Source organism: Choloepus didactylus, chromosome 19 (genome assembly GCF_015220235.1).
Source record: "Choloepus didactylus isolate mChoDid1 chromosome 19, mChoDid1.pri, whole genome shotgun sequence".
NCBI lineage: Eukaryota > Metazoa > Chordata > Mammalia > Pilosa > Megalonychidae > Choloepus > Choloepus didactylus.
The window spans coordinates 3,876,372-3,891,288 of record NC_051325.1 but is presented as its reverse complement, the minus strand read 5'-3'; the positions used below and the strand labels follow the sequence as shown (position 1 = coordinate 3,891,288).

The 14,917-nt window shown below is 39.4% G+C and overlaps 1 gene segment (V, D, J or C); it reads right to left on the bottom strand.

The window, feature by feature from the left end:
* Positions 1–14,082: 14,082 nt before the first annotated feature.
* On the bottom strand, positions 14,083–14,598 carry LOC119516010. The segment is given in 2 exon segments: positions 14,083–14,414; positions 14,501–14,598. Coding segments are annotated over 2 exon segments (375 nt in total).
* Between the last annotated feature and the right edge of the window lie 319 nt (positions 14,599–14,917).

The following is a 14,917-nucleotide window of genomic DNA, read 5'->3' as shown; positions in this document are numbered from 1 at the left end:
ACTACACAGAGAACAATTTTTTGTTTACTTAGGACAGAGAGCATGGTGGGTGAACAAAACTGTCTTAGAAATGGGTTAATAAAGAAAACTTGAAGACACTACATTGAGGGACAGACACATAAGGACAAATATTGCATAGTCTCACTGATACAAACTTATTATAATATGTAAACACAGACATGAAATATAAGTTAACAGGATTTAGAACAAGGCTAAAGAATGGGGAGCAGTTGCTTATTATGAGTAGAATGTTCAAGTATGTTGAACCTAAGAGTTTGGAAATGGACAGAGGTAATGGTAGCACATTTTTATGAGAAAAACTAACAGTGCTGAATGCTGTGTGAATGTGGTGGAAAGGGTAAACTTAGAGCCATATATGTCACCAGAAGGAAAGTTGGAGGTTAAAAGAGGGGAATATATAAAACCGTGAATCTTCTTTTGTACAATGTCTGTGATTAATCATGCAAATATTAGAAATCTTTCTCATGAACTAGAACTAATGTATGACACTATAGCTGGGAGCTGATATTAGGAAAATATCAGGGGAAAATATACCTATTGCAAGCTATGTACTACAGTTAACAGTTTTTGAACATTCTTTCAGCAACTGTAACAAATGTACTATATCAGTACTATGAGTCAATAATGGAGAGTGAGTTCCCAGGGGTAGGAGAGGAACTGCATTTTCATTTTTGTCTTTATTTCTTTTCTGGGGTAATGAAAATGTTCTAAAAATTGGGAAAAAAAGGTTGTGATGATGGATGCAGGCCTGTATGATGGTACCTTGGGCAATTGATTGTGCACTTTGGATATCTGAATAATTGTATGGTATGTGAAAATTGCAATAAAATTAAAAACAATTTCAGATGTCAGAGTGAAGGTATGTCCAGCATAAGAGAGAAAGGACTTATGGTTAGATCACAAGATTGTGCTCAGTTTTGAAGACCCCTTCTTGGGATGATCAGGGCTGGATCTTCTTTACTTGAAAATTTGGCCTTTCTGAGATCATGTATATTAGAATCAGAAAGCATGTTTGTATATGTGTAAGGGGTGGAGTGGGGTACACATTTCTAACATGATGATAAATGCTGAGATGTTGGACTCATTTGCACCTGGAGAACAATGGAAATGGTGCATACCTCACAATAAGGATGATTTATGAAAAGGCAGCACTTGACATTTGTGAAGAATATGGAGAATGGGAAGCATGTCACTAAGGTAGGCACATGTGAGTGACACAAGAGGGTCAGCAGGGCCAGTCATCCTTGGGAAAGAGGGGAAGAGGGGAAATGGGAGGGACACAAGAAACAAGAGGAAAAAGTTATGTGAATGCTTAATGAAATATGCCTGGAGAACACTAGGATTACAAGGTATATCAACAAAAATGTGCAAGTGGGAGAGGCAGTGAGGCACCGTGATGAGGACTCACACTAAGCACTGAAGTGACTAAAAAGAATGGCAAAATTAGGGGATAATAGAGAAAATTAGGGGTCAAATTATCAGTTATCACAACATCAGTGTACACTGATAGAGAAGTTGTGACATTAAACTTGATAGCAATAGACAAAATATCTGCATGGGTCAATCAAGAAACAGATGCAAGACACTAAGAATTTGTTGAATAGTAATTTTTGTGCAGCAATGAGAATATGAAGAAAATCACTCTTCCACTTCCTTATGGAACATGGGGAAATATTAAGAAAAATACTTTGGGATAAGCTGAACTGGTGATAACTTTGGAAGTTAGAAAGGAATCTGAGAATATAGCTGAATTGGAACAGGTTAAAGAAAGTGAAACTAAATTTATGATTGTTAAAGTGCACAGGGAATTAGCTTGGGGAAATGGAAAATAAAAAGCTCTATGAGGGACTGGATGCAGCCTAGAAAAAATGTAACTGAGCCAACATGCTGGCTCAGAAGTTTTCCAACAGAATAAACATTTGGCTGTGGAACCATGTATGAACAGTTTTCTCAGTGCTAAAAATACCAAATATCACAGTAAGTCTGGTTCTCACTGTTCATTTTACGATTGTCCTATGCTTGGAAGTTTGTGATAATTGCAGATCTTAGAGATTCCTGGTATAGGGAGTTAGAAGCATGTGTCTCACCAAGAATTGGAAAACATTGATCTGTTCTTGGAGATAGGAACTGTGTTGTCAGCAAAGATGTCCCAGTAAAGGAAATTCAATGGGGTGGGGCACCTATCTTGCAGAACAAGATGCAGTAGACCCTACAGTATAAAATGAGTATATCAATATTTATTCTCCCTTTTCCAAATTGAGAAATCGGATACGGATGGAGCCTGCATTGCCTTAATGACTCTGAGTCAGCCCTGTGGCCCTTCATTCCAGCACCATGTGTCTCAGAACCCAAAGTGTCATCCAGCTTGTCAGTGGCACAGTGGTCACCCTTGGTGTTGAGGTTCCCATCAGAGATTTCCCAGAAGTCACCAGGGCAGGAAAATTGTCTGAGTTTTCTTAGGGTTTTTAGTCCTCATTTTCCCAGGGACAAGGAAATGGGGAGAAATTCAGAGAGTGTATCTATTGTAGTTGTGAAGATTACAGACTTAATGGAAAGCCCCGAGAAACTGATGACACAGCTACTTGAGCTAATAAACAAATTTAACAAATTGGCAGGATACAAGATTAATGCATAAAATCAATAATGTTCCTACGCTCCAGAAATGACATAACCGAAGAGTCACTGAAGAAAAAGATACCATTCTCAACAGCAACTAAAAAAATCAAGTACTGAAGAATAAACTTAACCAAGGATGTAAAAGACATCTACGCAGAAAATCACACAACTTTACTAAAAGAAATAGATGGGTCCTAAAAAGATGGAAATTTATTCTGCATTCCTGGATAGGAAAGCTAAACATCATTAAGATGTCAATCCTACTCAAACTGATCTACAGATTCAATGTAGTTCCAATCCCAAACTCAACAACCAACTTGTAGAATTGGACATGCTAGTTATCAAATTTATTTTGAAGGCAAAGATGCCTCAAATTGCTAAAAACCTTCTGCAAAAGAAAAAGGAAGAGAGAGCACTTACACTTTTGGACTTTGAAGCTTACTATAAAGCCACAGTAGTTAAAACAACATTTATTGGCACAAACATAGTGATTTTGATCAATGGAGTCAAATTGAGAACTCAGAAACAGACCCCCAGATCTATGGTCGACTGCTTTTTGATAAGGCCCCCAAATCCACTGAACTGGGACATAACAGTCACGTCAACAAATGGGAATGGCAGAACAGGATATCCATATCCAAAGGAAGGGAAGAGGACCCCTACCTCACACCCCACACAAAAGTAAGCTCAAAGTTGATCAAAGAGCTCAATATAACATCCAGTACCATAAAATTCCTGGAAGAAAATGTAAAGAAACTTCTTAAAGACCTCTTATGAGGGGGTCACTTCTTAGACTTCACAATCAAAGCGTAAGAAACAAAGGAAAAAATAGAAATAGGAATTCTTCAAACTTAAAAACTTGAGTATGTCAAAGGAATTCATCAAAAAGATAAAGAGGCAATCAATTCAATGAGAAAAAAATATTTGGAAACCATGTATCTGATAAGAGACATATCTTGCATAGATAAAGAAATCCCACAACTGAACAACAGTACAAACAGCCCAATTAGAAAATGGGCAAAAGATATGAAAATACATTTCTCTGAAGAGGAAATACAAATATTCTTCTTCACTAGCTCTTAAGAAGATGCAAATCAAGACTGCAATGAGATATAATCTCACACCAATTAGACTGGCTGGCATTAAACAAACAGGAAGCTACAAATGCTGGAAAGGATGTGGAGAAATTAGAACTAGTATTCATTGATGGTGGGACTGTATAATGGTACAGCCACTCTGGAGCACACTTTGGCAGTTCCTCAGAAAACTAGATATCAAGTAACCCTGAGATCCAGCAATCTCACTTCTTGTTATATACTCAGAAAAGTTTAAAGCAGTGATATGAACAGATATTTGCACACTGATGTTCATAGCAGCATTGTTCACAATTGTCAAGATGTGGAAACTATCCAAATGTCCTTCAAGAGATGAGTGGATAGATAAAATGTGATATATACAAATGATGGAATACTACACAGCAGTAAGGAGGAACAAGTTCGTGAAATGCATGACAATGTGGATGAAACTTGAAGCCATAATGCTGAGTGAGTGAAATAAACCATACGCTATCTAGTGTGCACTCTGAAAAATGTTAAGCAAGTGCCTTAAAAAGTAGAATATAGGAATGAACTGAAATTGTGGAACTGTTACCCATAACAATTTTTGAAATTAAATATATAAATGTTTGTTGCAAATACACTGAGATGACAACTTTCTGTATGTATGTTATAATTTGCAATAATGGAATTTTCTGAAGTTGTGGAACTGTGACCCATGACACTCATTCCGATTTTCTCTCTAGCCACCTGCAAAATCATAAATTGAATGTTATCACTGTTATGTATATGTTAAAGCTCACAACAAAAATAATTAAAAAATTAACCTTACACTGTGAGGAGTGAGTTGCTACAGCAGTGCATCACTGGAACACAGGTCCAGGGTTCAACAGTAACTTTTAGCAAATGACCCCTTTACTAATTGCACACATTGAGTCCAGAATGGAAAATAACCTCTTATTACTTACAGAATCCAGAGTTCAAAAGAGCAGGGTAATGAGTCCCTTTATGGCCAGTCTCTCTTGGCAGGCAAAAACTGCTTTAGGGTCAATGGATAGCAGGTCTGCGTGTCACATTTTGTCCTCAAGTAAAGTCACTAATCTATACAGTTTCAATGTGGTATTTCTCCACCTTGGCATGAATATTTTGTCCTTGATTAGCATGTGGGGTTCCTGTCAATGTTCTGGTTCTATGGTTTTGTCAGGCCTTTCACTAGCCTGATCACTTCTCCGGACTGTGGAATGGAAGCAGGCTGAAAAACCTGCATAGAATTGATTAGGTGAGAGCTGGGAGATTTTCACTTTTTATTATGATTTCCCTGAAGTCCACCCCTTGGACCCTCACCCAGGCTTAGATCTCTCTTCTGAATTACTTCTACAACATAAGCACCCCTGTCACCTAAGTCATGAAAGGGGAGACAGTTTGGGTCTACTTGCCTGTGGCTCTCATCCACGTTGACAGAAAAAAAAATTGGGAACACTGAGAGCTGTAGCACACTAGCAGGGCTTCACCTGTGCTTACCATTATTTCAGCAGGGAGATGGACCTGACTTAACTAATGGTTGCATCCCTTCTCCACTACCCCTGGGAGAGAGCTAAGGTAGCCCCACATTGAATTTATTTGTACCACTTTTAGCAGGTAAACTTACCATTTGGATTTTTTACCTTTTCCACACCACCCATGAGGTATTTACACATACACATTTTGAGCTTTTAACAGTAGCACATATGCTGACTTGTAGGACAAGGAGGAGACATAAATCAATGCAATTATCATATTCTGCTTTTGCTAGAGAATCTCATGATTTTGTTTAGCCTGTAGGGCTCATGACTTCAGCTCAGCAATGCCAGCCTCTGTGGCTGACAAACTACATTTCATATGTTTACTGAAAACAAAATGGAAAGATGATTGGGCCATTTGCCACAGTTTCAACTCATCAAGATTATTTTTTGAATCTCAAGTTGCAGAATGCACAGCCACTGTATATGCCATTACCCTTATAAAATGGACATCCTGGTTCCAGTCCAGTTATGATGCAGGGGTGATCAAAACCTTGAACATCAGTCTGGACTGAGCAAAGAGGAAAGATAGAGATCAATGGGTCAAATGGCAGGTCCAGCCATTGGGCAATTCCATGCTGCCACTCTTGCCCAGATCTGCTTGACATTTTTTTTGTCCTTCCATGTTGCTGCCAGGTCAAATCTGTAGGAATCAGGAGAAGGGAAAAGTAACTTGTTCTGTCATGGTGGTTATGCAACTACACCCCATCTGTCAGTCTATTTGCACTAATGTATTATTTCATCTTAAGTCAACCAGTCTTTCTGGCACCTTCTCTAAGCTATAAGTTCACTAATTTCCCTTTGATCTGAGTGCATTACAAACACCTTTCAGTACACTTCCACCCATCCTGATTGATGGGATATTTCAAGCCTCCTCCAAGTCTTCACATGACTATTCCCAAGGAGGATGGTGGACCAACTCTGGGTAAGCTTGCCCATGAAACCCATTGTACCTTTGCCAAGTCCTATGAATCCTTCCCACTCAATTGTCATCTGATATGAGTTACACATTTCTGTACACTTACATCCTCCCATCCCTACAACTTGGGACCCTAACTTTCCACAATCTTGGTAATCATGTGGAGCAGGGTATAATGGGATAAAAAGTGGGATAAAAAGTGGGATGAAACTCAGACAGTGCCTGGACAGACAGTCCCGAGTGGTGGATCCTTTTTCTCCCCTTAAGTGTCAATTCATATCCTGATGTATGTAAAGAAGGATGCGTATCCAGGCCTGGGTCATTCTTCCACATTTCATATTCTCTCCAGTGTAGGAAGCAAGACTGAGTATCATTTCCTGGGATCTGTTGACCTTAACTTCCAGATTCCCCAAGTAAATGGGCATTCCAAACAGCAAGAGAGCCATCAGGGTGCAGACATCAAAGTTACTCTTTTAGGTGGCCATTACACTTTTCCAAAATGCTGGCTGCCCATGGCTTATTGGTGACAATTAAGCTCCATCTAATTTCATGTGTCTGGACACATCACTGATTGGATTGTGCAGTAAAGTGGAAAGCATGGTAAGAGGAGATGACACTTGGTTTTCCTAAGGGATAGCAAAGCAGCTCTTCCAAGTTATCCATGCATGTACTGCATCTGCACAACAAACTAGAAAAGCACAGACATGAGAGTTTCACTTCTCCTGGCATCTGGAGATATCTATATTTCTAATCCCTTATCTTGTTCTCCATGAAAGTTGTCACTGCTGTTTTCACATTCAGTTCTCTTCAGATTTCATAGTCTCCTGAATATTAATCAGATGCACACTAAACTCAAAATGATTCTAAGTAGACTTAGTGCATTTAGTTTCCTTGGTTTTTCTAGAAATATTAATGTTATCTTTATCCTTAAAATTTGATATTATTTTGTGAGTATCAATTGGCTTATTATTATTTCACATCATTTAGATGATACAGTAGTTGTCCTTCTGTGCCTAACTTATTTCACTCAATCTGATGTTAACATGGTTTGGGGGTAGTGAAAGTGAATTAACTATTAAATTGTATGGAATTTCCATTGTCATGTTGTGAAAATTTCCATAATAGGCTATAGGGGTGATAGCACCACAATGTGAATGTAATTAACAAGAGTAAGTTATATATTTTGATATAATTAAAAGGAGAAATATTAGGTTTTGTGTATGTTACAAGAATAAAAGTTTAACAAACATAGAAACAGGACTGTAGCTCACAAAGAGGGAAACCTATTTTAAATTATGGAATATAGTCAATAGTATATCCCTAGCATTTTTCTACAAGATTAAGATATATGCTACATTAATGTAATGTGTTAATAATAAGGGAGTAAAAGAAACTATGTGTATTCTGCATGGTTTTTCTGTATGCACACTACTCTAATAAAAATGCAATTGTGTTGGAATGTGTGACTGGTATCTTTGTTTCCTTTTATCCCGTTTTATCCATTATTTTTTCTTATTCTGATATGTGAATAGTTCGAATTTGAATAATACAATTGGATTTTTCTATTAATACTTCCCCTACCATTGTGCTCAACTTTAAAACATTTTTACAGAAGGTGGACTTAAGTTGAAAGGAAAAAGTCTACAATATAAGAATTGATACATTTTCAAGCCTTGGAGCCCCTGCTCCTCCAGTCACAGCTGGACATGAGATCAGAGAGGACCTTCCTCTCTAAGTTACAGAGTATTTGTAGTGCTTTCAATTGAGTGTACAGGTAAGTAATATTCTCTTTTTATATTTGAGCAGAGTGGGAAATGATGATTCATGAACCACAAGTGGTGAAGGCTTCATCCTGGACCACCAGTGGTATATCAAAGGAGGGTATTAATAGTGTTATCAGAGACTCAGACTTGAATGTCTGCAAAACTTTATGGAAATGGTTTTACTAATTAAGGTGTGACTTCTGTAAGAGCAATACAACATACTTTTAATTTATGTGAAATTTAAAAATGAGGAAAGGGATTACTAATACTTTTCTCTAACTTAATATCATTTTCATATCTCAGTCTATGATTAGTTTAGCTACTATGTAATGTTGATAAGCACACATTTGAATAAAAGTGTATTGAGCTTTGTTACATTATTTATGATTTATCTATGACTCAAGTATCAGCTGCAGCCAAAACCTATTTTATTTTTACACAGAGGACCAGGCAGATACATGTTATCTTTATTTAAGAAGGTTGAGAAGGACTGTTTGCATTCTTAAAAATTTTCAGTTTTAACTGTTTAGCTTCTTCTTTTGTATAATCTAATATAGGACTTGAAGGACATGAACTTTTTGTTCCAGTTATTAGAGTAAGCCCTTTCCACTTTTCTATCATTTGGAAATTTTACTTGAGTGTTGTTAGATAAAAGTTTCATGAAATTTGCTTTTACATCAGAAGGAAAAACTGGTTGTTTACCATAAATCCAAAAGCATTAAGTGGTATATGAGAGCAGCATAGGGAAAAGGTGTCAGTGTTCTCACTATCAGATTCCTCAGTAAATAAATTATACTATGACACTCTACAACTGCACATTGAGATTTAAAAGCAGGAGACATTGTTTTCCAGACCTAGTGTCTTGGAGGTGGGGCAAGATGGTGGATTTGTGAGCTGTATGTTTTAGTTACTCCTCCAGGAAAGTAGGTTGAAAGCCAGGAACTGCATGGACTGGACACCACGGAGGAATTTGACTTTGGGCATACTTCATACAACACTCATGAACACATTGAACTGCTGAGATCAGCGAAATCTGTAAGTTTTTGCAGCCAGGGGACCCATGCCCCTCCCTGCAAGGCTCAGTCCCATGGGAGGAGGGCCTGTCAGTGCTGGGAAGGATAAGGGAGAACTGCAGAGGCAGCTCTTATTGGAAACTCATTCTACTGATCCAAACTCCAACCATAGATAGGCTGAGACCAGACACAAGAGAATCTGAGAGCAGCCAGCCCAGCAGAGAGGAGACAGGCATAGCAAAAAAAAAACATCAAAGAAAAACTCCAAAATAAAAGCGGAGGATTTTTGGAGTTCTGTGAACATAGAAAGGGGAAGGGGCAGAGCTCAGGCCCTGAGGCTCATATGCAAATCCCAAAGAAAAACTGATCTCTCTGTCCCGTAGATCTTTCCTTAATGGCCCTAATTGCTTTGCCTCTTAGCATTCCAATAACCCATTAGATCTGCGAGGAGGGTTTTCTTTTTTTTTTTTTTTTTTTTTTTTTTTTTTTACTTTTTTTTGTTTCTGTTTCTGAAACAATTATTCTAAGAAGCCCAATACAGAAAGCCTCAAAGACTTGCAGTTCAGGCAGGTCAAGACAAGAGCAGAACTAAGAGAGGTCTGAGACAAATGGCAATAATCCAGTGGCTGAGAAAATTCACTAAACACCACAACTTCCCAAGAAAAGGGGGGTGAATGCTCACAGCCATCATCCTGGTGGAAAGGAAACACTCCTGCCCATTGCCAGCCCCATAGCCCAGAGCTGCCCCAGACAACCCAGTGCGACAGAAGTGCTTCAAATAACATGCACACACCACAAAACTTGGCATGGACATTAGCCTTCCCTGCACCCTCAGCTGGTTGTCCCAGAGTTGGTAAGGTGGAGCAGTGTGAATTAACAAAGCCCCATTCAGCCATCATTTCAGCAGACTGGGAGCCTCCCTACACAGCCCAGAAACCCAGAACTACCCTGGGGGGATGGCACTCACCTGTGACATAGCACAGTCATCCCTCAACAGAGGACCAGGGGGTGCACAGCCTGGAAGAGGGACCCACTCGCAAGTCTCAGGAGCCATACGCCAAAACCAAGGACTTGTGGGTAAGTGGCAGAGACAAACTCGCAGGACTGAACTGAAGGATTAGACTATTGCAGCATCTTTAAAACTCCAGGAACACCAGGGAGATTTTATTGTTAGAGCCACCCCCCTCCCTGACTGCCCAGACACACACTCCATATACAGGGCGGGCAACACCAACTACACACGCAAGCTTGGTACACAAATTGGACCCCACAAGACTCACTCCCCCACTCACCACAAAGTCAAAGCAGGGGAGAACTGGCTTGTGGAGAACAGGTGGCTTGCGGATGCCACCTGCTGGTTAGTTAAAGTGTACTCCACGAAGCTGTAGATCTGATAAATTAGAGATAAGGACTTCAATCGGTCTACAAATCCTAAAAGAACCCTATCAAGTTCAGCAAATGCCAAGAGGCCAAAACAGCAGAAAATTATAAAGCATATGAAAAAACCAGATGATATGGATAACCCAAGCCCAAGCACCCAAATCAAAAGATCAGAAGAGACACAGTACATAGAGCAACTAATCAAATATCTAAAGATGAGCAATGAGATCATAGTACAGGATTCAAAAGATATCAAGAAGACCCTAGAAGAGCATAAAGAAGACATTGCAAGACTAAATAAAAACATAGATGATCTTATGGAAATTAAAGAAACTGTTGACCAAATTAAAAAGATTCTGGGTACTCATACTACAAGACTAGAGGAAGTTGAACAATGAATCAGTGACCCGGAAGATGACAGAATGGAAAATGAAAGCACAAAAGAAAGAATGGGGAAAAAAATTTAAAAAAATCAAAATGGACCTCAGGGATATGATAGATAATATATAACATCTGAATATAAGACTCATTGGTGTTCCAGAAGGGGAAGAAAAGGGTAAAGTCTAGGAAGAGTATTCAAAGAAATTGTTGGGGAAAACTTCGCAAATCTAAACACCGTAAATACACAAATCATAAATGCCCAGCAAACTCCAAATAGAATAAATCCAAATAAACCCACTCTGACACATATTCTGATCACACTGTCAAACACAGAAGAGAAGAAGCAAGTTCTGAAAGCAGCAAGAGAAAAGCAATTCACCACATACAAAGGAAACAGCATAAGACTAAGTAGTGACTACTGAGCAGCCACCATGGACACAAGAAGGCAGTGGCATGACATATTTAAAATTCTGAGTGAGAAACATTTCCAACCAAGAATACTTTATCCAGCAAAGCTCTCCTTCAAATTTGAGGGAGAGCTTAAATTTTTCACAAACAAATGCTGAGAGAATTTGCTAACAAGAGTCCTGCCCTACTGGAGATACTAAAGGGAGACCTACAGACAGAGAAACAAAGAAAGGAGAGAGAGACTTGGAGAAATGTTCAGTACTAAAGAGATTCTGTATGGGTACATTAAAGGATACAAATACAAAGAGGGGAAAAATATATATGGCAAACATAAACCAAAGGATAAGATGGCTGATTCAAGAAATGCCTTCACAGTTATAACATTGAATGTAAATGGATTAAACTCCCCAATTAAAAGATATAGATTCACAGAATGGATTAAAAAAATGAACCATCAATATTTTGCACACAAGAGACTCATCTTAGACACAGGGACACAAAGAAATTGAAAGTGAAAGGATGGAAAAAATATTTCATGCAAGCTACAGTCAAAAGAAAGCAGGTGTAGCAATATTAATCTCAGATAAAATAGACTTTAAATGCAGGGATGTTTTCAGACACAAAGAAGGCTGCTACATACTAATTAAAGGGGCAATTCAACAACAAGAAATAACAATCATAAACGTTTATGCACCCAATCAAGGTGCCACAAAATACATTAGAGAAACACTGGCAAAACTAAAGGAAGAAATTGATGTTTCCACAATAATTGTGGGAGACTTCAACACATCACTCTCTCCTATGTATAGATCAACCAGACAGAAGACCAGTAAGGAAATTGAAAACCTAAACAATCTGATAAATGAATTAGATTTAACAGACATATACAGGACATTACATCCCACATCACCAGGATACACATACTTCTCTAGTGCCCACAGAACTTTCTCCAGAATAGATCATATGCTGGGACATAAAACAAGGCTCAATAAATTTTAAAAGATTGAAATTATTCAAAGCACATTCTCTGACCACAATGGAATGCAATTAGAAGTCAATAACCATCAGAGACTTAGAAAATTCACAAATACCTGGAGGTTAAACAGCACACTCCTAAACAATCAGTGGATTAAAGAAGAAATAGCAAGAGAAATTGCTAAATATATAGAGAAGAGTGAAAATGAGAACACAGCATACCAAAACCTATGGGATACAGCAAAAGCAGTACTGTGTTGCTGACAGGGCAATGCTGAAATGAGACACAGACACAAAGTTAAGATTTAAGTGGAGCAGGGGACCCACTGCATCGTGTGCCAAGTGGGTGCTGATGCACCTGTGCTCTAGTTATTTATTCATTTGTTACACAAAGTTAAACTACGCTACATGATCAAAAGCGTTCAGGGTCTCTCAGATATTAATCTTTACATCCTGCTGCAGATAAGAAGGAACCATCTGGGGTCAATGGTTAACGCTGCTGTCATAGTCACAAGACACACATCTTTACAGGGCGTGCCTACAATGGCATTCCATGTAGGCTTGGGACCCAGTGTTCCAGGTCACCGCCCCAGACATGGGCTAAGTGACATGAAAAGCTTGGTTCCCCACAGTACTGAGGGGGAAATTTATAGCAGTAAATGCATATATTAAAAAAGGAAGAAAGAGCCAAAATCAAAGAACTAATGGATCAACTGAAGAAGCTAGAAAATGAACAGCAAACCAATCCTAAGCCAAGTAGAAGAAAAGAAATAACAAGGATTAAGGCAGAAATAAATGACATAGAGAACAAAAAAAAAACAATAGAGAGGATAAGTATCACCAAAAGTTGGTTCTTTGAGAAGATCAACAGACCTAGTGTCTTACAATCCTTGTTCCAATGTACACACGTCTTTACCCTATTACTATTCTCATTCATTCATTCATTCATTCAGCACATGATTACAGGAATCTTCTATGTACTCATGCTAATTTTACCCTCAGAGTTTTCCCAGCCCCTATCTTTACCTAAAAGGCTGTGAGATCTTCCCTCCAAGCTCACACTAGCATTTCCAAATCATTTTTTCCATTTTTATTATCCTCCCCATAGATAATAACTTTCTTTAGCCCATGTCTTCTGTGTTCTCTATCATGCCATGGCTTCCACTTAGGACATTAAAGGTAACTTGCTCTCAGATGATCTTTGGGGAAGTTTTTCACATGAATTTGTTTCAGATAAGGAGAATTACATGGAAAAGAGTATCAGGATAAAATTGGGGGAATACAAAAGACATAAGAAGATAGGGATTCTCAAGAAATTACACTCTTTGCTCAAAAGGAAACCACAGCCCCAAAGGTATCTAGTCCTACCTTTTTCAACTAGCCCAGAATTGATACCATGGGTTTGAAGAAATGTCTGCCAACATCCACAACCCAGCTTCCTGGGAACTCCCTCAGGGAGGCAGTTAGCTGGACTCTCATTCCCTCAACACACTCAATTTCTCTTTCACAAATTGAATCCTGTGTTCTGGCTTATCAGATTTCTCTACTGAAGAAAGAGCAGATTCTTAAATTTAAATCTCAAGGCAGTGAATCAACCCTTCATGGAGTCTGCCTATCTCTTCATATCCCCCTAAGAACTGAAACTAAATAAAATGTTCAGAATTTACAAAATTTGAACATTAGAAAATGTTTTTGTTTAACAATGTAACAATCTTTATCCAGCCAACTTGCTTCTTGGCACAACATGAGCCAGAGGACAAAGCAGAACAACCCAGTTCAGATAAGAAGGATCAGTGTCTCCCAGAAACAGAGCCTCTGTCTTTTCAGCATATGAATCTCAGTATTATTTTGATGCTGTTCTTCACATTCACTCCTGAGGACACAGTGAGGCCATTTTTTCCCCTGGTGGTTGTATGTGAGAGGTCCCTGGTGGAAGGTGTTTCCAAGAACTCTGTTATGAAACTATGGGATCCCCTAGGGTTTTTGATGCTCTCAGGATGTGGTTTCTCTCACTGTGTCTCTTGCACAGTAATACACAGCTGTGTCTGAGTCCTTCAGATGGGTAAACTTCAGGTAGGCAGTGCTGGCAGAGTTTTCTGTGGAGATGGTGACTTGACCTCGGAAGGATGGGCTGTAGTTTGTATCTGCATCACCAGGGTAAATGCGTCCTACCCACTCCAGGCCCTTCCCTGGTGGCTGGCGCACCCAGTGGATCCAGTAACTGGTAAAGCTGTATCCAGAGGCCTTACAGGAGATTGTCAGGGGCTCCCCAGGCTTTTTTACCTCTGCCCCAGACTGCACCAGCTGCACCTCAGTGAGGACACCTGTGTGGGAGACCCAGGACCCAGAGATTAGAGGCTCCATCATCCCCAACCTCCTCTGTGACCCCAAGCCCTTGGTCATCCCTGACCTGGGAGAAGAGCCATGAGAGCAAGGATGGTGGCAGACCCCATCTGTGAAGGAGGGTGGAAAGGGACAGCACTGAGGAGAACAGATGAGCTGTCACAGAGACTCCACCTGTCAAACATAGCAGTGGATTTAAATAAGAGCAGCCCTTCACTTTGCATATTTATTGCCTGACCTCCAGATGAGACTAAACAGATTTCATAATGTAAGAACCCAAGGGCAGGGAAAAAACATTTGTCTGGAGCCTCTCAGGAGGGACAAGACAAGCCCTAATAATCCTTTCCTTACCTTGGGCCTTGACTACACTAAGATGGGCCCTCATCCAATGCCAAGGCATCTCACACTCCACAAAGGGCTGAGTATGGCAAAAATGTCACTGAGTCTTCAGTCCAAGGGACCCACAGGGTCTGAAGCACCAAGT